General features: G+C 41.1%; 1 protein-coding gene across 1 annotated transcript; it reads left to right on the top strand.

The window, feature by feature from the left end:
- Window positions 1–1,509: 1,509 nt before the first annotated feature.
- On the top strand, window positions 1,510–7,965 carry LOC306931781 (uncharacterized protein). The gene is made up of 6 exons (XM_079532412.1): window positions 1,510–1,645; window positions 3,344–3,455; window positions 4,476–4,541; window positions 5,120–5,264; window positions 5,349–5,465; window positions 6,264–7,965. Exons 4-6 carry the CDS (start codon window positions 5,158–5,160, stop codon window positions 6,367–6,369), a joined length of 330 nt encoding a protein of 109 aa, XP_079388538.1. The 5' UTR covers window positions 1,510–1,645; window positions 3,344–3,455; window positions 4,476–4,541; window positions 5,120–5,157; the 3' UTR covers window positions 6,370–7,965.
- Window positions 7,966–25,428: the final 17,463 nt, after the last annotated feature.

Genomic DNA, 25,428 nt, shown 5'->3' with positions numbered 1-25,428 from the left:
GCAGAGGAAACCATGCAAGTCACCAACCTGCACTTCAGGAGTAGTTTAACTGCCCTATTAGGGGTTCAGCCGCGTATTGGTCAAGGACACTTCGACACTAACTCTGGGGGAGCCTGGTATCGAACTGGGAACCGGCTGTTCTACCGGCCACTCTACCCCTGAGCCATAACCACTGCCGCGTCCTCAACGGGAGGATGCAGACAGGGAGGCACACCTGTCTGTCTCTGTGCATCTGACTGATCCAAGTTCCTTCAAACACCAGGCTATAATCGAGTCTTCACCATTTTTCAGGCCAAGGACCCCTTAGCTGAGAGATGGAGACGAAGGACCCCCACTACACATTGTATACAATTTAACAAAATATGTTAAATTGATTTCATTGTGAGCTTGTAGATCTGATATTTTGGGGCGAGTTGGATTGGACGTTTCCCCTATAATAGTGATAGCGTTCAAGTGGTCTCCCTATCGAAGACCAATCACCCACCCGCACGCACGCATGCATGCACGCACAAACACAGAACAATGTCATGTAAAAACAAAGTCTTGACACATGACCCCTGCATTGGCACCCAAACTATATTACCCTAGAAAAGAATATGAGCCAATTAAGGACACGTTTTGTTGTCTTTACAACTGTCTGTCATACTGTAAACAGGCCTGTCAGGCATTGATTGATTGATTGATTGAAACATTTATTAACAGTTTGCAGAATTACAGTACATTTCAAGCACAAACTCAATACAAAGGCTGTTAACTGTGAGTGGACAACCCAATTAGGCATTACACTTGTTTCCAATAGGGTCCACCATGTTCAATTCATCAAAAACATTTAGAGACGTACAAATAGACACTTCTATATAGACAAAGGACAGAACAGGAATTCATCATAATAAGCTTAAGCATAAGCTTACAAAATGTAAGCTTGTAGATCAGCTCTTTGGCAAAGGTTAAGAATTGAGGGAATTTAGTCGTTAAATATCTGAAAATACACATTAACATGAAAACATGTATTTATACAAGTGTATATGAAGCTATGAAATCTATGGAAATGTTTATTTTATTCTGCAACACAATTTTATGTATGTTATAGAGGTCCCTGCTTCATCTCTCTGAAGGGGTTATTGGCCTGACAAACGTTGAAGACTCTAGCTGCAGGCTACACCTCTATGGCTATCTCAATGTATAATAATTACTTTTTTTTATAATGTTCCAGCATTAATTAAATGAATAGCACTCAAATAAACTACAGATCGTCCCAGAATGCATTGCATTTCCGTTTGAAACGCGAATGCGATTGGTTGTCCTGGGTCACGTGCTTCACTGATTCAGGAAATGACGTGGTGAATTTCAAATAGTCAGACAGGCGCGGAGAGAGCTGTTTGAAAACTAACCTGTGTAACCGTTCCATCCGCTACAGAAAGAGATTCACATTAAATTAACAGACATAAAGTCATCAAAGGCAGTTGAACAAGGAAATAAGAAATTCCCGATCTATTTGTGTGATGGAATCTGCAACAACATGGAGCCGTTTGGCACACAAAGTCACAAGATTAGGGGGAGGCATACTATGGTCCGACGGAGCATTGGTTCGACATGCGTCCGCACCTCGGACTAGCGCCTGCATGACAATACAGCTACAGGCCAGGTAAGAGCATGCTTCTTATTTTTGCGACCAGTAAATCTACATTTAACTTCTGTTATCTGCTGTGCATTTTGCTTCAATAACTAAAATAAGAGTCAGCTGCGGGCTTTATTATTACAAATAACAAGGAAGGCAACAACAATGAACATCTGACGTTTTGTGGGTTTCAAATTATTGCTTTTGGTGCTGCATGGTACAGACACAAACGCTGTTGGAAGTGGCTATGCTTGGGTAAAAGTGTGTCGAAGGTCCCGCGACGAGAGAGCGAGATTCTAGCAAGAGGCTAGAGCATTACAGGTCTGTTTAAGTCAGTGGTTCTCAAAGTGGGGTCCTTGACTGTATTTTGAGAGCTCCAGGGGGTCCCCAGCTAAATGATTGATAGTACAGGAGTCAGGAACCACCAAATGGACCCTTAATAATAATAATACCGGTAGTAAAACGTTTGAAAACAGTGTGGTCGTTAAGCAGCTCAACCCTGAAACACAGCACAAGAATAACTGATTCACCTTGTTTTTACTACATTTATCTTTTATATTATTGACTCATCTTTTAACATGGAACAACATGACGATTTATTTCATATCTGCTTGTTGGTTATAAATTATCCTAAACAACCAGTAGTTAATACTAGCAGCAGTAACAATATTGTAAATTGGGAGATAGCTCTCTTGGCTACGTGACTTGTTGCCTGCCTGCTCTGCTGAGTTGGAGATCAGAGAGAGAGAGAGAGAGAGAGAGCATATATTTACAGGTCTGTCAGTGGTTCTAAAAGTGGGGAAGTGGGGGGTCCTTGACTGTATTGAGGGAGTTCCAGGGGGTCCCCAGCTAAATGATTGATAGTACAGGAACCAAATGGACCCTTATTGGTCTGTAACTGATTGTACAAATGGACCCTTACATGTCTGTAACTCTGAGTGTACAAATTTGTACACTATCAGCGTTAAATTAACATTGATTTGACTATTTTTGAGTATATAGACAGCTATGTGTGTCCCTGGGTCTGTCCCTGGCTGGCTGGCTGGCTGGGTCTGTCCGAGCAAGAAAGTAGCTTTTGGTTGGTTTTCACAACTGTTGCGCAGCACAACACATACACATATTAACTGTATATATGATGATTTGGGGTGGTACAGTACAGTGACAGTACAGTAGAGGGACCCCCACACCGTAAGTCTGTCATTTTTCAACCATTCCGGACGCGGGGCGGCTGACCCCCTGGCCCCGTTCCTGTGGGTCTGGACCTTCCGGGGACCCCCACACAGAGTTGCACCACTCACTTCACACGGGTGTGATTTTACAATATAAATTGTGGTCCCAGAGATAGAATTGCCATGGGGGTCCGTAGCCTAATGCATGTCAAACTGTGGGTCCTTGAAATAGAAAATGTTTGAAAAAAAGAGAAAATCTTCTCTTATGGGGGTCCCTGGCATATCTTTTCAAATGTTGGTCTGCGGCTAATAAGTGTCAATTTGGGGGTCCTTGACATGAACAAGTTTGTTGAGAACCACTTGTTTAAGTTTTAGGTTTGTAAGGTGTGCCTGTGCATGTGTCTGTGTATGTGCACCTGATTTGTTTTTGTTGACACCACACCAGTCACAAGGAGGTCTTGATTTTAGAAGTACGGTAGGCTGGGGGGGGGGGGGGCTTTTATGTGCCTGTCTGTGTTTCTTTTGGGTAATTCTCCTCTTCGTCTATTTGTTTAAGTAAATTGGAAATGAAGATGTCCAGTGATCCAGTGATCCAGTCCACAAATTACTAGCTGTGTTCTGTGTCCATGTCTGGACATAACAAGAAGTTCTTTTTCATGGTGCATAAGGTAAAATTGAGTGTTTAAAATGTAAATTTCTACATGAGACCACACTACAAAATGTCTTAAATCCTGCCAGTTTTTTGAAAACCCTATCAGTGGTGCTTGAATGTTTTCATGTCCCTGTGGACCCCCAGCTGAAAATATTTTGTTTCAGGGACCGACCAGAAGCAAATATTTGAGTTAAAATCGTTTGCTGTGAAAGAATATATATTCAAAGATTTGCATTTAGTTCCAAAAATAGCAAATCATTTATAGAGCCACAGTTTATTTGAGCTGAGTGACAACGTGTCGGTCTAAATGACCTGAGATACTTGATGAAAGTAATTTAGACCGAAACGTTGTCACTCAGCTTTCCTCTCATTAGCTAAAGTATAAAATAATTGTTAATGTGGTTAAACGCTAAAGTGACAGATGCATTCCAGGTCTTAATGGGTTAACCCATTTTGGACTTAGGCCGATTCTAAAAAAAATCCTTCTAAATCATGACCTAAGTTTTCTGAAAAACTTCAAATATTTATATAGCGGCATCATTTGTTTGTAATTTTTGAATACTGTACATAGTGTACAGAAACCCAAAAGGGGTTCCTGACCAGAAGGGTAGGGTTACAAAAAGGGGTTCCCGCCTAGAATGAGTTAATGATGTAATTTTGCAAAACATTTGATGTACACTAGTAAAAGCATGCCACAGCATACAGCTGCTATATAACTGGTGGAATAGGGTGTGTGACAAATCTGTAAATAGGCCACTGTTAGCATTTCACATAGGTTTTTAATATTGCCATCATGCACCCAACTTGTTACTTTTGACAAGGCTCCAGAACTGTTTTTATTCCACATTGAAAACAAGTTTCCCACCAGTAGCTTTTAAGCTTTTACAAGGTGTAATACAACACATGTGTGAGTAAGTAGGCAATGAGAGGCTATATGATAGGCGTATGATAGCCCTATGCCATTCAAAGGTTCGGCATAATATTGCTTTAACTTTAATGTCTCTTTCCCCTGTTTTTGTGCTCTTTTCTTTTGAAGACACATGCGATGTCAGAAGCAGAGACTCCATCTGATGTACAGACTGATGTTGAAACGACAGAGGAGGTAAAATGGCTGTTTTAGGGCAATGGTTCTAATAATATTTTGTGGCAATATAGGGCCGTGGGGGTCCTCGCACCCCACTTTGAGAACCCCTGCATTAGAATACGGACCACCATGACAGAGTGTACAGTTATGGTGGTCAAACAAAATGGATTTGGTTCTCAGAGTTGCAGCAACATTAGGGTCCATTTGGTTCGCAATTATCCATAATTTATCTGGAGACCCCTGGAATCCCCTCAAGGACCCCTGGGGATCCCCAGACCCCACTTTCAAAACCACTGTGTTGAAGTGTTTGCCAAGTACATTGGCACACAACCTGGAATTTCCCTTCTATTATTAGACACATAAGTCCCACCTCGATCTGAGAAAGGAAGTGAGTCTGCATGAATCAAGTAGGTTGGACTGACAGGCTGCCACATTCCAATTCCGCACACTCCTGCGCGCTCACTCCTCCTGCATGCATGTCATGTGATCTGTATTTCTCCTGAGCTGTTTGACATTGTGGCCCACACCATGCTACTGCTTAAAGTTAGTTTTTTATGTTTGCTAAAATGTACGTTTTTTTATTGAATGTACTGTAGGCCATCGCAAAGACATGTGACCTACACCTCCCTGTGGAATGAACAGCGTTGGACTGACTACTGTGTCCCAGAGAGTTAGCCGCAAGAAAGTGGACACTGAGTATAACCAGCAGCCCCAGTGTGTCCCCTGGAGGTTCTCATGCAAGTATGTAAACTATGGAATTAGATTTATTTCATTTCTTTAAACATACAGAGAATTTAACATCTTGAAATGTAAAATTATGTGTAGGAACCCTGAGTCACAGTGGAATTGCTGCCCACCTGAAACCCTGATCAGCTGTTGGAACCCTGAATGTGAGCACCTCAAGTGGGACACAGAGACGGAGCCGCCCTACTGGAACCAGTTGTAAGTTGAAATATCGTATTCACTTCAAAATGTACTTGTAGTTTCTAATCACAATCACATAGTTGATAGGATCTTGCCCTTAATTTGATTGCATGCACAGAATGGTTGCTCCACTGTACATTTATCTTGAACTTTCCTCTTGTCATTCTAACTTGAAATGGTGTTTGGCAAAACATTTGATGTTTGATGTACAGAAGTAGAAGCATGCCACAGTATTACAGCTGTAACTGCTGAAAAGGGATCACAACAATTCTGAACAGAGGCCACCGTTTGTATTTCACAAATTTGCCACCATAGCTCAAGACATTTAGAATTACTGTTTTTTGGTTTGTTTTTAATTTTCTGTTCAGAAAATAATCCTCAATATGCAGCAAAAATATCTTTACAGACCATAGCTATTCTTGATGTATAATTAATCATGTAATTTATTGTAGCATTTGGCCGTGTGATTAGATTGTAGTACAACTTTCATGATACATTCTTAAGCGTTATTCATAGTCTTTATTGGTGGTGAGGTGACCACCGCAACTACAACATGACGTCACGGAGCCGCGGTGAAGAGCAAACCACCGCTCTCCCCAGCCCTTCTCTCTGTTTTTACTCACCACCGCTCCACGTTATTACAGCTTCGGTGGTCAGCTCACCACCGGAGCGGTGGTCACCTCACCACCGAAAATCCAGACTATGAATAGGCCTTTACCTCAGTTATATTATTTAAAATATACACGTCTCATAATGTTTCATAATGTAAGAATCAAGCTAGCATTACTAAGTCAGCTTCTTGTTGTTTATTTTTAGGGACACTAAAGAAGAACACAGTGGCAGTCACACAGGACATTCACCAGAAGGAGGGAGAGAAGTGGTCAAAGTGGTTCACAGGAGCTCGTGCTTGAGGTGGGAATAGGGCTGCAAGAGCTCAGAGAGCACTTGAGTACACACAGGACAATGGGGCACAGCCCCACTAGAAAAAAACACCATCTGACACAGTCTTGGTATCACACACGCACGCGTACACACACACACACACACACACACACACACACACACACACACACACACACACACACACACACACACGCGTAAACAACTACCTCCTGATAAGTTGGCTTTTTTGTGTTGGGGTCATTTTAACGTCTACACAGGCTTCTGTGAACACCCCATACAGTTTAAGTTGCTTGATTCAGTATTTCACACACTCACTCACCCCATGGCCTAGGGGGTTGTACAGGTGTCATGGTGGATGCTTGGGCACTCTGGTATCTCCAGTGCTTTCGATCTTCTGTTGTCCATATCAGGGTTTGAAAGCTGCAGCCAGTCCACTCCTTGATGTTGTCCACTCAGGCCTGTCTACCTCTTCTCCACTTTCCCTCCACTGTCCCCTGTACTTTGGTCTTTGACAGGGAGGTATGTCTTGTGACATGACCATGAGAGTAGAGGCTCCTGTTCTCCAGCATGGGTGGTAGCTAAACTGTCTTAACATAATCATTTGTCCGGTCTTCTTATACGATATATGTAGCATTCTTCTGTCACACTTGCTTTCAAACGACTGTATCCTGTGCTCGGTGTCCGCTGTAAGTGTCCAGCTTTCAGAGCCAATGGAATAGGGTGGAGAGTACAAGTGACTTGTAAAGTCTGACCGTCACTGAGAAGCTGATTTATTATTTGTTATGTTTCCAAATACTGTATAGTCTAGTCATGGCTGATGTTGCTATCCCAATTCTTGCTTTTATCTTTTGTGGAGCTGCCATCTTCACTCACAAAGGACCCAAGGTATATAAGTCCTTTACTTCCTACAGGCAAGTGGCCTGTTCCTTGGTGATATATGTATGGCTGTAGCTGGTGACCAGGATATTACTTTTCTCTTCATATCCATGCCATATGCTCTGCCTTGTGTTTTCTCATAAGTTTGATGTCATTGGAGATGGTAGGGTCTTCCTCTGATGGATATGGTGGTGTGATATTCTATGAGTGCTTCCTCCATGATGTTGTTTATAAGAACTGCACTGCTTGGGTATAGTGCTTGAATTACCTGTTGTGGTACAGGTCGTGCTGGTGCTAAAGGTGCTTCTCAATCAGTATTCTGACTTTGAATATCTCCTTTTTGGTCTGAATCAAGATGATCTGCAGCATTACTTTGCTAGCCAGACAGAAAAAACAGTTGTTTCTGTAGTTTTGTCACTGCCCTGCATTCCCTTTCTTGGGGTATTTTATTGGGTACATTGCTTGGTATCTTTTGGTAGATGCGTGTCAATGCTATTATCATGTATTGATTGCCCTCCATGCTCCCAAAGCTCTGCTGGGACATTATCGATAGCAGGCTCTTTACTACCTCCTCTACTTCAGCGTGAAGTATTGGGGCATCCTACCACATGCACTACTGGACTTCATGGCACTAGTATGTTGGGATCTGGTCTTATTGCACATTTGTATAGTTCCTAACAATACTCTGTCCATCACTTGGATATTGCTGCTTTCTCGGTTAGTAGAGAGTCATGCTTGTCTGCTATTATTGTGGCTCTATGTTGCTGTGATCCACTTTACTGCTTCCCGGTAGATCTAGGATGTTATCAGTGGCCCATAGTTTGTTTTTCTTCCTGTCCTGCCCTAGTACTTCAGTTGGGGTTTCTATAAGTGCTTCCTCCATATTGTCTGTCAATGTATCTATGTCTTGCAGTAGGCTAAGTGTTGTTTTCAATGAATCTAACATGATTAAAATTGAGTTTAAAGTTACCATAGGTTTACATAGGAAGGAGGAGTGTCTGATAATATGAATATCAAATATTTAAATACTGAATCAAGCAACTTAAAAACTGGGTGCTCACAAGTTAATGAACCTGCCTGGGGACCCAGAGCCCCTGGTTGTCCCTGGCATGATGCTAGGCCAGCAATGTGTCAAAGTGTGTCCCTGAGCAAAATTCGTAACCCCTAATTGCTGCCCGAGCGCCAGCTCCCAGAGAGAATGGCTGCTCCTTACTCCTTAAAGTATGGGTACAGTGACAAAAAACACCGCAATGTTAGAATGACCCCAAACATGTTTGAAAGTTAAATATCCTTTAAATTAACACTATCTTCACTTGATGGTTCAAGTTCTTGAAATTGCTCAACATTGCCCAATAAGCTTGCAATAGTGTTTTATTTGTTTATTTTTGAGGGGTGCTAGCCCCTCCTATGCCCATCTTTGTGTGTTTGTGTGTTCCCCATAACGATTATTTGATTGGCTGAGCAATGTGTGTACCCCATAGCGATAATTTGATTGGCTGAGCACGGAATGTGATGTATGATATGATCGCCCATCACTTCACACAAGTGTTATTTACACAATTTGTGAATCATTTGTTTTTCCTACGTTTCATTTATGACAGTTATGTTATTGAGGCCAATATAAAACATTAACAGAAAATTGGTCTGAAAGAACAAAGCTTGGTTTTTATATTGCAACCAATAGATTCCATGTGACCATTTTTTTCAATAAACTTTGTCAAAAGATATATTGTCTGATATAGTTTTTTCACTCTGGTAAAACTTAAATTGGCTAACCTTAGGTACTTTTTACATCTTATGTTAATGTGTTTGCAGTTGTTAAACAGGGTTCATGTAAACATACTGCTACATTCTCCCATTTAAATCCCTTCAGGGCCAACTTGAAACCCATTTTGGCAAAGTTCCCGGGTGTTACCCACTTGTGCTGCTAGAAGTGGGATCTACATCGGTCTCAAAGTGCCCAGTTGGACTCCATTTAAGGCCCATTCAGATCCCACTTCAAGCCTATATAGGCAAACACAGGTGAGGCCTACATGGGTTTGACATACAATTGCCAATTTTGACCCCACCTAAAACCCAGTCAGAAACCCACGTAATCCCATATGGGATAACACAGCTGGGCCCTGAGTGGATACTGGGCGAAAACCCACTTGGAGCCCTTAATGGGCGAACACAAGTGTGGCCTACATGGGTCACATATAATTTGCCCAGCTGGAACCTACTTAAGGCCCATCCAGATGCCGGTTCAAACCCATATAGGCAAACACAGGTGGCACACACATGGTTCTGACATAAAATGGCCCATTTGGACCCCTCCTAAGACCCAGCCAGAAACACACGTAAGCCCATATGGGATAACACAGGTGGGCCCTTTGTGAAAAGTGGGTGCACGGCCCACTTGGAGCCCTTAATGGGCGGACACAAGTGTGGCCTACATGGGTCACATATAATTTGCCCAGCTGGTACCCACTTAAGGCCCAATCAGATCCCAGTTCAAACCCATATATGCAAACACAGGTGGCGCACACATGGTTCTGACACAAAATGGCCCATTTGGATACCACCTAAGACCCAGTTAGAAACACACGTAAGCCCATATGGGCTAACACGGGTGGGCCCTTTGTGAAAAGTGGGTGCACGGCCCACTTGGAGCCCTTAATGGGCGGACACAAGTGTGGCCTACATGGGTCACATATAATTTGCCCAGCTGGTACCCACTTAAGGCCCAATCAGATCCCAGTTAAAACCCATATAGGCAAACACAGGTGGCGCACACATCGTTCTGACATAAAATGGCCCATTTGGATACCACCTAAGACCCAGTTAGAAACACACGTAAGCCCATATGGGCTAACACAGGTGGGCCCTTTTTGAAAAGTGGGTGCACGGCCCACTTGGAGCCCTTAATGGGCGGACACAAGTGTGGCCTACATGGGTCACATATAATTTACCCAGCTGGTACCCACTTAAGGCCCAATCAGATCCCAGTTAAAACCCATATAGGCAAACACAGGTGGCGCACACATGGTTCTGACATAAAATGGCCCATTTGGATACTACCTAAGACCCAGTTAGAAACCCACGTAAGCCCATATGGGCTAACACAGGTGGGCGCTTTTTGAAAAGTGGGTGCACGGCCCACTTGGAGCCCATAGCCCATAGCCCATGTCAATACCCAAGTGGGGCCCATATGGACATGTTAGCTGGGGAGTCTTCATCAGAACATTCACTATGAGTCACATTCACTATGAGTCTTCATCAGAACATTCACTAAGAGTCTTCATCAGAGCATTCACTATGAGTCACATTCACTATGAGTCTTCATCAGAACATTCACTATGAGTCTTCATCAGAACATTCACTATGAGTCACATTCACTATGAGTCTTCATCAGAACATTCACTATGAGTCACATTCACTATGAGTCTTCATCAGAACATTCACTATGAGTCACATTCACTATGAGTCTTCATCAGAACATTCACTATGAGTCACATTCACTATGAGTCTTCATCAGAACATTCACTAAGAGTCTTCATCAGAGCATTCACTATGAGTCACATTCACTATGAGTCTTCATCAGAACATTCACTATGAGTCTTCATCAGAACATTCACTATGAGTCACATTCACTATGAGTCTTCATCAGAACATTCACTATGAGTCACATTCACTATGAGTCTTCATCAGAACATTCACTATGAGTCACATTCACTATGAGTCTTCATCAGAACATTCACTATGAGTCTTCATCAGAACATTCACTATGAGTCACATTCACTATGAGTCTTCATCAGAACATTCACTATGAGTCACATTCACTATGAGTCTTCATCAGAACATTCACTATGAGTCTTCATCAGAACATTCACTATGAGTCACATTCACTATGAGTCTTCATCAGAACATTCACTATGAGTCACATTCACTATGAGTCTTCATCAGAACATTCACTAAGAGTCTTCAGAGCATTCACTATGAGTCACATTCACTATGAGTCTTCATCAGAACATTCACTATGAGTCTTCATCAGAACATTCACTATGAGTCTTCATCAGAACATTCACTATGAGTCACATTCACTATGAGTCTTCATCAGAACATTCACTATGAGTCACATTCACTATGAGTCTTCATCAGAACATTCACTATGAGTCACATTCACTATGAGTCTTCATCAGAACATTCACTATGAGTCACATTCACTATGAGTCTTCATCAGAACATTCACTATGAGTCTTCATCAGAACATTCACTATGAGTCACATTCACTATGAGTCTTCATCAGAACATTCACTATGAGTCTTCATCAGAACATTCACTAAGAGTCTTCATCAGAACATTCACTATGAGTCTTCATCAGAACATTCACTATGAGTCACATTCACTATGAGTCTTCATCAGAACATTCACTATGAGTCACATTCACTATGAGTCTTCATCAGAACATTCACTATGAGTCACATTCACTATGAGTCTTCATCAGAACATTCACTAAGAGTCTTCATCAGAGCATTCACTATGAGTCTTCATCAGAACATTCACTATGAGTCTTCATCAGAACATTCACTATGAGTCTTCATCAGAACATTCACTATGAGTCTTCATCAGAACATTCACTATGAGTCTTCATCAGAACATTCACTATGAGTCTTCATCAGAACATTCACTAAGAGTCTTCATCAGAGCATTCACTATGAGTCTTCATCAGAACATTCACTAAGAGTCTTCATCAGAGCATTCACTATGAGTCTTCATCAGAACATTCACTATGAGTCTTCATCAGAACATTCACTATGAGTCTTCATCAGAACATTCACTAAGAGTCTTCATCAGAACATTCACTAAGAGTCTTCATCAGAACATTCACTATGAGTCTTCATCAGAACATTCACTATGAGTCTTCATCAGAACATTCACTATGAGTCTTCATCAGAACATTCACTATGAGTCTTCATCAGAACATTCACTATGAGTCTTCATCAGAACATTCACTATGAGTCTTCATCAGAACATTCACTATGAGTCACATTCACTATGAGTCTTCATCAGAACATTCACTATGAGTCACATTCACTATGAGTCTTCATCAGAACATTCACTATGAGTCTTCATCAGAACATTCACTATGAGTCACATTCACTATGAGTCTTCATCAGAACATTCACTATGAGTCTTCATCAGAACATTCACTATGAGTCACATTCACTATGAGTCTTCATCAGAACATTCACTATGAGTCTTCATCAGAACATTCAATAAGAGTCTTCATCAGAACATTCACTATGAGTCTTCATCAGAACATTCACTATGAGTCTTCATCAGAACATTCAATAAGAGTCTTCATCAGAACATTCACTATGAGTCTTCATAAGAACATTCACTAAGAGTCTTCATCAGAACATTCACTATGAGTCTTCATAAGAACATTCACTAAGAGTCTTCATCAGAACATTCACTAAGAGTCTTCATCAGAACATTCACTATGAGTCACATTCACTATGAGTCTTCATCAGAACATTCACTATGAGTCTTCATCAGAACATTCACTATGAGTCTTCATCAGAACATTCACTATGAGTCTTCATCAGAACATTCACTATGAGTCTTCATCAGAACATTCACTATGAGTCTTCATCAGAACATTCCAGACCTCCAAACCAGACTCAGCACCAGTGAGGTCCATGTTGCAGAGCTCCAAACCAGACTCGGCACCAGTGAGGTCCATGTTGCAGACCTCCAAACCAGACTCAGTACCAGTGAGGTCCATGTTGCAGACCTCCAAACCAGACTCGGCACCAGTGAGGTCCATGTTGCAGACCTCCAAACCAGACTCAGTACCAGTGAGGTCCATGTTGCAGACCTCCAAACCAGACTCGGTACCAGTGAGGTCCATGTTGCAGACCTCCAAACCAGACTCGGCACCAGTGCGGCCCATGTTGCAGACCTCCAAACCAGACTCAGCACCAGTGAGGTCCATGTTGCAGACCTCCAAACCAGACTCAGTACCAGTGAGGTCCATGTTGCAGACCTCCAAACCAGACTCGGCACCAGTGAGGTCCATGTTGCAGACCTCCAAACCAGACTCAGTACCAGTGAGGTCCATGTTGCAGACCTCCAAACCAGACTCAGTACCAGTGAGGTCCATGTTGCAGACCTCCAAACCAGACTCGGCACCAGTGCGGCCCATGTTGCAGACCTCCAAACCAGACTCAGCACCAGTGAGGTCCATGTTGCAGACCTCCAAACCAGACTCAGCACCAGTGCGGCCCATGTTGCAGACCTCCAAACCAGACTCAGCACCAGTGAGGTCCATGTTGCAGACCTCCAAACCAGACTCAGCACCAGTGAGGTCCATGTTGCAGACCTCCAAACCAGACTCAGCACCAGTGAGGTCCATGTTGCAGACCTCCAAACCAGACTCAGCACCAGTGAGGTCCATGTTGCAGACCTCCAAACCAGACTCAGTACCAGTGAGGCCCATGTTGCAGACCTCCAAACCAGACTTGGCACCAGTGAGGTCCATGTTGCAGACCTCCAAACCAGACTTGGCACCAGTGAGGTCCATGTTGCAGACCTCCAAACCAGACTCAGTACCAGTGCGGTCCATGTGAGGAACATGGAGACCAGGGTGGCAGCCAGCGAGGAAGAAGCCAAGAAGCAGAAGATGTTCATGACAGGTTAGCATGGTCACAATGGAGCTGGAAGAGGTTGTAAAGGTATACAGGTTGAAATGTGTTTAAAATGTTTCATAGTTTAACATGCTAACATTGCTCTGTGATGTTTTTCAGTAATGGCTGCCAAATTGAGTGCTAGCGATAGCCACGTGAAAGACTTCCAAACCAGACTCAGTAGCAGTGAATGCCAATTTGAAGTTCTCCAGACCAGACTTAGTGCTAGTGAGAGTCAAGTTGAAGGCTTTGATACCAGACTTAATGCTAGTGAGAGTCAAGTTGAAGGCTTTGAGACCAGACTTAATGCTAGTGAGAGTCAGATTGAGGGCTTTGAGACCAGAGTTAGTGCTAGTGAGAGTCAAATTGAAGGCTTTGAGACCAGACTTAATGCTAGTGAGAGTCAGATTAAGGGCTTTGAGACCAGACTTAATGCTAGTGAGAGTCAGATTGAGGGCTTTGAGACCAGAGTTAGTGCTAGTGAGAGTCAGATTGAGGGCTTTGAGACCAGAGTTAGTGCTAGTGAGAGTCAAGTTGAAGGCTTTGAGACCAGACTTAATGCTAGTGAGAGTCAGATTAAGGGCTTTGAGACCAGATTTAATGCTAGTGAGAGTCAGATTGAGGGCTTTGAGACCAGAGTTAGTGCTAGTGAGAGTCAGATTGAGGGCTTTGAGACCAGACTTAATGCTAGTGAGAGTCAGATTAAGGGCTTTGAGACCAGAGTTAGTGCTAGTGAGAGTCAGATTGAGGGCTTTGAGACCAGAGTTAGTGCTAGTGAGAGTCAGACTGAGGGCTTTGAGACCAGAGTTAGTGCTAGTGAGAGTCAGATTGAGGGCTTTGAGACCAGAGTTAGTGCTAGTGAGAGTCAGATTGAGGGCTTTGAGACCAGAGTTAGTGCTAGTGAGAGTCAGATTGAGGGCTTTGAGACCAGAGTTAGTGCTAGTGAGAGTCAGATTGAGGTCTTTGAGACCAGAGTTAGTGCTAGTGAGAGTCAGATTGAGGGCTTTGAGACCAGAGTTAGTGCTAGTGAGAGTCAGATTGAGGGCTTTGAGACCAGAGTTAGTGCTAGTGAGAGTCAGATTGAGGGCTTTGAGACCAGAGTTAGTGCTAGTGAGAGTCAGATTGAGGGCTTTGATACCAGACTTAATGCTAGTGAGAGTCAGATTAAGGGCTTTGAGACCAGAGTTAGTGCTAGTGAGAGTCAGATTGAGGGCTTTGAGACCAGAGTTAGTGCTAGTGAGAGTCAGATTGAGGGCTTTGAGACCAGAGTTAGTGCTAGTGAGAGTCAGATTGAGGGCTTTGAGACCAGAGTTGGTGCTAGTGAGAGTCAGATTGAGGGCTTTGAGACCAGAGTTAGTGCTAGTGAGAGTCAGATTGAGGGCTTTGAGACCAGAGTTAGTGCTAGTGAGAGTCAGATTGAGGGCTTTGAGACCAGAGTTAGTGCTAGTGAGAGTCAGATTGAGGGCTTTGAGACCAGAGTTAGTGCTAGTGAGAGTCAGATTAAGGGCTTTGAGACCAGAGTTAGTGCTAGTGAGAGTCAGATTGAGGGCTTTGAGACCAGATTTAATGCTAGTGAGAGTCAGATTAAGGGCTTTGAGACCAGAGTTAGTGCTAGTGAGAGTCAGATTGAGGGCTTTGAGACCAGACTCAACACCAGTGACGTCCAGGTTGAAGACTTGAAGGAAGAAAGCGAAGGTAATTTGATCAGTGTTCAGTGAATGCAAGTATAAATGTGTAGTGTTGAAAAGGGACTTATACTTTGGGGTTAAATAGTAGTTAAGAAGGCTTATCTTCAACGGCCTAAGTTATTAGGTGGGATGGCTCTTCCAAATGTCACTAACTACTACTGGGCATGTAACATTTTAAAGATTATTCACTGGGTTAACCCAGATAATACTTCTCTGTGGGCCCAAATGGAGATATCCTCCAGCCAGCACTCTCTTTCCTCACTAATATGCTCAGGCCTCCCGTAGTCAGCTCTATGCCCTCTGTTACACACACTATTAATACAATTTGGACACAATTCAGGAGACATTTCGGTCTCAAAAGTCCATCTTATCTAACTCCAATATACCGTAATCATTTGTTTGAGCCCTCATGTTCAGATCCTGTCTTCCGGAATTGGTTTGACAAGGGGATCAGAACTATTAAAATCTGTACAGTAACGGGGCTATGGCACCATTCTCACACTTAACAGAGGAATTCCATTTGCCTGGCTCTCATCTATTTCGCTACTTTCAGATCAGACACTTTGTACAAAGACAATTCCCAAACTTTCCAAACCTACCCAACCATTCTGCAGTGGACTCTTTACTTTCTCTGAACCATGTGTGACATGTTGTGAGCTTGTAGATCTGCTATATTTGTTAAAGAGGTTTGGTGTATAGTGAAATACTAGCAGACTTATTATACAGCCCTGGGGGACCCCAGTCAGGTTTAAGTGGTTATTAATGAGTAATTATGTGTAAATATAACCAAACGTTACATTTACATTTAACCAAAGTAATGACTTTACCGTCTTCCACTGTTAAAATGTCAGTGAGGATCTGACCATTAAGGTGAATGAAAGATTTAGATTTACAGTTTTCTGGATCCCCAAGGACCCTGTTTTTGTTCTACACTATATCTTTGCTGAAAATAGCAGATCTACAAGTGCACAACAGAACATGGCCCAGTTCTGTTCAACACATTGCAATATTTATTGACATTTCTTTTTTACAGTTATAGCTCTTTTGTTAAAGGTATATTCAGTGATTTCACTTAATTCCAATATCACTTATTTTTTTGTTTTGTTGTGATAATCCTCCCTACTATAGAGAGTGCTGACCATATAAGGAGTTCCTCCCTATCCCCAGTTAACCCCTGGGGGTCAAAAAACCGTAGGTTTCGTTTTTGGCTAGGTGGCCCAGCCTTCATCTAATCAGGATAGAGAGGGGCCTTCCGCCAATCTTGAGCGGGGGCGGGCCTTGGTGTGTGTGCTGGTGGCCTGTCGTGTGTCCCCCCCACTGTAGTGCGTGCATGTGCACATCTTGTTACCAGGGCGGACCAGGGGGTTTCCAAATCACCCAAATCACTGAATGCTCCTTTAATAAAATGTCCAGAAAAAACACAAAACATAACAGATACACAACTACAATACTTTGCTCCAGAACAGAGGCACTAGGGTTCAACTTCAAGTAATTAATAATACATGATAATAAATCCTGTCTCTGTATTTGACAGACAGTAATATTAGTATTGTAATAGTATTGTTAGTGACCATTTAGTTTTAATAGCCTATCCTTTGTCTTGTTGGAGCTGATAAGCTGCTTTACAACAAGATTGGTGTATTGGCTTAATATAATATTATGCTTTTATGATATTTAAACTGTTTGATAATGCTCCTCCTGTGTTGACAGACAAACCAAAGGTGCACGGCCTTCTCTGCTGGTTTGACTAATGATGGACAAGTTGGAGACTATAATTATTCCACCACGCTGATCTACAAGAAGGTCTTCAGTAACATCGGCAACGCCTACAATCCATCTACAGGTGATTAAACTACAATCCATCCATGTACACATAATGTACTTAAAGTACTACAAGTAAAAAGTAGAAATGTGCCATTTCAAGTTTTCAAATGTATACAAATCTTTTGAAAATGTAGATCGGTTATTTTCAAATGGCTGAAATATATATAGGGCTGAAGTGGTTAATATATGTTTTGTAATATCAAAATCTACAAAGTAACTATAACTAAAGTTTTCAAATGAATCTAGAGGAGTAAAAGTACAATATTTGGATCAGAGTAAAAGTAAAAGTATTGGAAATTGGAAATACTCACGTAAACTGCAAATACCAGTACACAGCACTTAAGTAAATGTACTTAGTTACTTTCCACCACTGTGTGTTTCACATTGAAAGCAACAGTCCAGAGGAGATGAGGAAAGTAACCTCTTAACTCACACAACTTGTAGATCTGACTTTTTAATTTAGGTTTTTATTTTTAATTTCTATTAATGTAATGTGTTCTCTCATCCTGTGTTCTCAGGGCTCTTCTCTGCGCCGGTCAAAGGACTCTATCACTTCACATTCACTGCACTTAACTATGTGTCATCATCATCAGAGCATTTCTGTGTCTCCATGTATAAGAATGAGCAGAGACTCTTATTTAACTGTGGAACCAACAGTGGAGGTAATGATCAGTTATCTAATGGAATGATGGTAGAGCTGGAGGAGGGAGACACTGTTGACATGCGTTTACGTGCAGGGTCCAGGCTCTATGATGATTCAGCCAACCACAATGTGTTCAATGGTGTTCTGGTCTATTCTATGTAACACTGCTACTGGTACCATTACTTTATACAGTGTTCTGGTCTATTCTATGTAGCACTGCTACTGGTACCATTACTTTATACAGTGTTCTGGTCTATTCTATGTAACACTGCTACTGGTACCATTACTTTATACAGTGTCCTGGTCTATTCTATGTAGCACTGCTACTGGTACCATTACTTTATACAGTGTTCTGGTCTATTCTATGTAACACCGCTACTGGTACCATTACTTTATACAGTGTTCTGCTCTATTCTATGTAGCACTGCTACTGGTACCATTACTTTATACAGTGTTCTGGTCTATTCTATGTAACACTGCTACTGGTACCATTACTTTATACAGTGTCCTGGTCTATTCTATGTAGCACTGCTACTGGTACCATTACTTTATACAGTGTCCTGGTCTATTCTATGTAACACTGCTACTGGTACCATTACTTTATACAGTGTTCTGCTCTATTCTATGTAACACTGCTACTGGTACCATTACTTTATACAGTGTTCTGGTCTATTATATGTAGCACTGCTACTGGTACCATTACTTTATACAGTGTTCTGGTCTATTCTATGTAGCACTGCTACTGGTACCATTACTTTATATAGTGTTCTGGTCTATTCTATGTAACACTGCTACTGGTACCATTACTTTATACAGTGTTCTGGTCTATTCTATGTAACACTGCTACTGGTACCATTACTTTATACAGTGTTCTGCTCTATTCTATGTAGCACTGCTACTGGTACCATTACTTTATACAGTGTTCTGGTCTATTCTATGTAACACTGCTACTGGTACCATTACTTTATACAGTGTTCTGGTCTATTCTATGTAACACTGCTACTGGTACCATTACTTTATACAGTGTTCTGCTCTATTCTATGTAGCACTGCTACTGGTACCATTACTTTATACAGTGTTCTGGTCTATTCTATGTAACACTGCTACTGGTACCATTACTTTATACAGTGTTCTGGTCTATTCTATGTAGCACTGCTACTGGTACCATTACTTTATACAGTGTTCTGGTCTATTCTATGTAACACTGCTACTGGTACCATTACTTTATACAGTGTTCTGGTCTATTCTATGTAACACTGCTACTGGTACCATTACTTTATACAGTGTTCTGGTCTATTCTATGTAACACTGCTACTGGTGCCATTACTTTATACAGTGTTCTGGTCTATTCTATGTAACACTGCTACTGGCACCATTACTTTATACAGTGTCCTGGTCTATTCTATGTAGCACTGCTACTGGTACCATTACTTTATACAGTGTTCTGGTCTATTCTATGTAACACTGCTACTGGTACCATTACTTTATACAGTGTTCTGCTCTATTCTATGTAGCACTGCTACTGGTACCATTACTTTATACAGTGTTCTGGTCTATTCTATGTAACACTGCTACTGGTACCATTACTTTATACAGTGTTCTGGTCTATTCTATGTAACACTGCTACTGGTACCATTACTTTATACAGTGTTCTGCTCTATTCTATGTAGCACTGCTACTGGTACCATTACTTTATACAGTGTTCTGGTCTATTCTATGTAACACTGCTACTGGTACCATTACTTTATACAGTGTTCTGGTCTATTCTATGTAGCACTGCTACTGGTACCATTACTTTATACAGTGTTCTGGTCTATTCTATGTAACACTGCTACTGGTACCATTACTTTATACAGTGTTCTGGTCTATTCTATGTAACACTGCTACTGGTACCATTACTTTATACAGTGTTCTGGTCTATTCTATGTAACACTGCTACTGGTGCCATTACTTTATACAGTGTTCTGGTCTATTCTATGTAACACTGCTACTGGCACCATTACTTTATACAGTGTCCTGGTCTATTCTATGTAGCACTGCTACTGGTACCATTACTTTATACAGTGTTCTGGTCTATTCTATGTAACACTGCTACTGGTACCATTACTTTATACAGTGTTCTGGTCTATTCTATGTAACACCGCTACTGGTACCATTACTTTATACAGTGTTCTGGTCTATTCTATGTAGCACTGCTACTGTTACCATTACTTTATACAGTGTTCTGGTCTATTCTATGTAACACTGCTACTGGTACCATTACTTTATACAGTGTTCTGGTCTATTCTATGTAACACTGCTACTGGTACCATTACTTTATACAGTGTTCTGGTCTATTCTATGTAGCACTGCTACTGGTACCATTACTTTATAGAGTGTTCTGGTCTATTATATGTAACACTGCTACTGGTACCATTACTTTATACAGTGTCCTGGTCTATTCTATGTAACACTGCTACTGGTGCCATTACTTTATACAGTGTTCTGGTCTATTCTATGTAGCACTGCTACTGGTACCATTACTTTATACAGTGTTCTGGTCTATTCTATGTAACACTGCTACGGGTACCATTACTTTATACAGTGTTCTGGTCTATTCTATGTAGCACTGCTACTGGTACCATTACTTTATACAGTGTTCTGCTCTATTCTATGTAACACTGCTACTGGTACCATTACTTTATACAGTGTTCTGGTCTATTCTATGTAGCACTGCTACTGGTACCATTACTTTATAGAGTGTTCTGGTCTATTCTATGTAACACTGCTACTGGTACCATTACTTTATAGAGTGTTCTGGTCTATTCTATGTAACACTGTTACTGGTACCATTACTTTATATAGTGTTCTGGTCTATTCTATGTAACACTGCTACTGGTACCATTACTTTATACAGTGTTCTGGTCTATTCTATGTAGCACTGCTACTGGTACCATTACTTTATAGAGTGTTCTGGTCTATTCTATGTAACACTGCTACTGGTACCATTACTTTATAGAGTGTTCTGGTCTATTCTATGTAACACTGTTACTGGTACCATTACTTTATATAGTGTTCTGGTCTATTCTATGTAACACTGCTACTGGTACCATTACTTTATACAGTGTTCTGGTCTATTCTATGTAACACTGCTACTGGTACCATTACTTTATACAGTGTTCTGGTCTATTCTATGTAGCACTGCTACTGGTACCATTACTTTATAGAGTGTTCTGGTCTATTCTATGTAACACTGCTACTGGTACCATTACTTTATAGAGTGTTCTGGTCTATTCTATGTAACACTGTTACTGGTACCATTACTTTATATAGTGTCCTGGTCTATTCTATGTAACACTGCTACTGGTACCATTACTTTATACAGTGTTCTGGTCTATTCTATGTAACACTGCTACTGGTACCATTACTTTATACAGTGTTCTGGTCTATTCTATGTAACACTGCTACTGGTACCATTACTTTATACAGTGTCCTGGTCTATTCTATGTAACACTGCTACGGGTACCATTACTTTATACAGTGTTCTGGTCTATTCTATGTAACACTGCTACTGGTACCATTACTTTATACAGTGTCCTGGTCTATTCTATGTAACACTGCTACGGGTACCATTACTTTATACAGTGTCCTGGTCTATTCTATGTAACACTGCTACTGGTACCATTACTTTATACAGTGTTCTGCTCTATTCTATGTAACACTGCTACTGGTACCATTACTTTATACAGTGTCCTGGTCTATTCTATGTAACACTGCTACTGGTACCATTACTTTATACAGTGTTCTGGTCTATTCTATGTAACACTGCTACTGGTACCATTACTTTATACAGTGTCCTGGTCTATTCTATGTAACACTGCTACTGGTACCATTACTTTATACAGTGTTCTGGTCTATTCTATGTAGCACTGCTACTGGTACCATTACTTTATACAGTGTTCTGGTCTGTTCTATGTAACACTGCTACTGGTACCATTACTTTATACAGTGTCCTGGTCTATTCTATGTAGCACTGCTACTGGTACCATTACTTTATATAGTGTTCTGGTCTATTCTATGTAACACTGCTACTGGTACCATTACTTTATACAGTGTCCTGGTCTATTCTATGTAACACTGCTACTGGTACCATTACTTTATACAGTGTTCTGGTCTATTCTATGTAGCACTGCTACTGGTACCATTACTTTATACAGTGTTCTGGTCTGTTCTATGTAACACTGCTACTGGTACCATTACTTTATACAGTGTCCTGGTCTATTCTATGTAGCACTGCTACTGGTACCATTACTTTATACAGTGTTCTGGTCTATTCTATGTAACACTGCTACTGGTACCATTACTTTATACAGTGTTCTGGTCTATTCTATGTAACACTGCTACTGGTACCATTACTTTATACAGTGTTCTGGTCTATTCTATGTAACACTGCTACTGGTACCATTACTTTATACAGTGTCCTGGTCTATTCTATGTAGCACTGCTACTGGTACCATTACTTTATACAGTGTTCTGGTCTATTCTATGTAACACTGCTACTGGTACCATTACTTTATACAGTGTTCTGCTCTATTCTATGTAACACTGCTACTGGTACCATTACTTTATACAGTGTCCTGGTCTATTCTATGTAACACTGCTACTGGTACCATTACTTTATACAGTGTCCTGGTCTATTCTATGTAACACTGCTACTGGTACCATTACTTTATACAGTGTCCTGGTCTATTCTATGTAACACTGCTACTGGTACCATTACTTTATACAGTGTCCTGGTCTATTCTATGTAACACTGCTACCATTACTTTATACAGTGTCCTGGTCTATATCTGAGCTATAATTCCAGCTAACAGCTTTAAGAGTCTCCTGTCTAGATTATAATGACCACATGCTTTGTTAAGATTTCAATTCAGACAATCGGTTATTAATTTCAGATACATTAGTGAATGAAAATGTAAATTTGCATTATATTTTGTTCTGCATGATATCATTTTTAATAATTGATCCAGATAGATGACCGTTTGCAGGCAGCATGTCATTTCTTATGGTATCAACTTTACTTATGAAATTATTGTTGTGAAATAATCAGCAAATTCTTGGGGCTTGGTGATGAAGCGTTCACCTGATTCAATAAATGATGGTGTTTTGCCCATTTCATCTCTACCTATGATTTGATTGAGAATACGTTTTTTACCATCATGTATAATTTCTACAATTCTAGATTGGTAGTATAGGCTTTTTTTCTGTTTATTTAATATGGTCACTTTGTTTCTTAAAGAGCGATATGCTAGCCAGTCCTCTGATCTACCTGAATCTACAGAAACTCTTTTACCTTCATCTCTATCTTTCATCAAGCTTCTCAGCGTTGTCAGATTTGCATCTACTATTTTCAATATGCTTTGAAAAATAATCTGAAATAAAATCTGAAAGTTTAAATTGTGTTGAAACATTGTAACAATACACATCTTCTCTCATGGGGTCTATGCTGTCACAGATGGGCGTCCACAGACACATAGATCATTTTGGGGTCTATGCTGTCACAGACGGGGGTCCACAGACACATAGATCATTTTGGGGTCTATGCTGTCACAGACGGGGGTCCACAGACACATAGATCATTTTGGGGTCTATGCTGTCACAGACGGGGGTCCACAGACAAACAGATCATTTTGGGGTCTATGCTGTCACAGACGGGGGTCCACAGACAAACAGATCATTTTGGGGTCTATGCTGTCACAGACGGGGGTCCACAGACACACAGATCATTTTGGGGTCTATGCTGTCACAGACGGGGGTCCACAGACAAACAGATCATTTTGGGGTCCTTGACATGAACATGTTTGAGAAGCATTAGGTTAAAGAGCCTCCATAATGTTCATATCCTTTTAGACCAAGTGTATTTTGTTTGCATTTCTGTCAAATAGTTTTCAATCAATCAAATACATGAGAAAAGGGCATGTTGTGAGCTTTTGCTGTAGTTCTGCTACTTTTACTATGTTTTGTTAATTCTGAGCATTTTCCCTCCAAATAATGACATGCCATTGCTACGTACACATACATACACACACGCACGTGTGTACACATACATACATACACACATGCACGCACGTGTGTACACATACATGTACACATACATACACAGCTCCGCATAGGAGTGGCCAGCACCACTCAACAATGTAAGTACTACTTATTCTATCACTGGCACTCACTTTGATTTGCTTGAACATTGCCTGAACAGTCAACAAGCTGAACTGTGGGCCAATGCTGCCACCTGCTGGCTCATAACAGAAGTAACAGTTCTACTGTAAAAGGGTTGACAGGGTCGTCAGCTACAATTTACAATATATCCTAGTCATTTATCAGACGCTCTGACTCCAGAGAGACTTACAGTAAGCAAGAACAGGTTCAACACATGGTAATACATCAACGTAAAAACGTCATCAATAATCACAAGTAAGCTTAAAGAATCTGTCTAACAGTAGAATATTAAACTATGGTACAGTAACACAAAATAGTGCTATTTCTACATAAACATGCTATCTTCTCTCTAATAGGAGTGTAAAAGCATGTAAACACACATCTGTGTGTGTGTGTGTGTGTGTGTGTGTGTGTGTGTGTGTGTGTGTGTGTGTGTGTGTGTGTGTGTGTGTGTGTGTGTGTGTGTGTGTGTGTGTGTGTGTGTGTGTGTGTGGCGTGGAACAAACTCCCACTGTACCTTCGACAGGCAGCCTCTGTAGACATTTTTAAAGCACAGCTCAAGACCCACTTCTACACCCTTGCTTTTAATTGATTTATTTGTCTTTAAAAAATAATAATAATAATATTCATGTCCTCACTGTATTGTTTATGCCCTGCCTTTCTTTTCTTTTTTTGTGTAAAATTATTATTATTTATTATTATTACTTCTGAATGACTGAACCTACAGAAGCTACCGGAGCACATCCCATTGGCTTCAGAGATTTAATTAATTAGATTTAATTAATTAGGTGCAAAGACAGTTTGTTATAATGACAAACGTTTAAAAAGGTGAAATAATTGTCCTACAGCACTACCCAACTCCATCCCCAAAGGCAGTCTCTTACTTGGTCAATATAGGCTAATAGTTAAACATCTGTATTTAACAAGACATTCTAGAACACAAACAATAGTAGATCATTTGCACAAACTCTGGGAAACTCGACAACAATTGTTTCAGGAGGAAATGAACACAAGAAGCAGTTCATGTGTTCAGCTGTAAAATAACATCTATGATATGTTGGTACTTTACGCACGCGCGCACGCGCGCGCACACACACACACACACACACACACACACACACACACACACACACACACACACACACACACACACACACACACACACACACACACACACA

This window comes from Electrona antarctica (genome assembly GCF_951216825.1).
Source record: "Electrona antarctica genome assembly, contig: SUPER_10_unloc_2, whole genome shotgun sequence".
Lineage (NCBI taxonomy): Eukaryota > Metazoa > Chordata > Actinopteri > Myctophiformes > Myctophidae > Electrona > Electrona antarctica.
Note: the sequence above shows the minus strand (reverse complement) of the source record. Positions and strands in the feature narration are given on the sequence as shown.

What these genes read in the sequence shown, in the direction of transcription:
- LOC306931781 (XM_079532412.1), top strand. Translation starts at nt 5,158, where the DNA reads ATGAACAGCGTTGGACTGACTACTGTGTCCCAGAGAGTTAGCCGCAAG. An exon ending in CCCTGGAGGTTCTCATGCAA is followed by an intron (nt 5,265 to 5,348) that starts GTATGTAAACTA and finishes AATTATGTGTAG; the next exon opens with GAACCCTGAGTCACAGTGGA. An exon ending in CCGCCCTACTGGAACCAGTT is followed by an intron (nt 5,466 to 6,263) that starts GTAAGTTGAAAT and finishes GTTTATTTTTAG; the next exon opens with GGACACTAAAGAAGAACACA.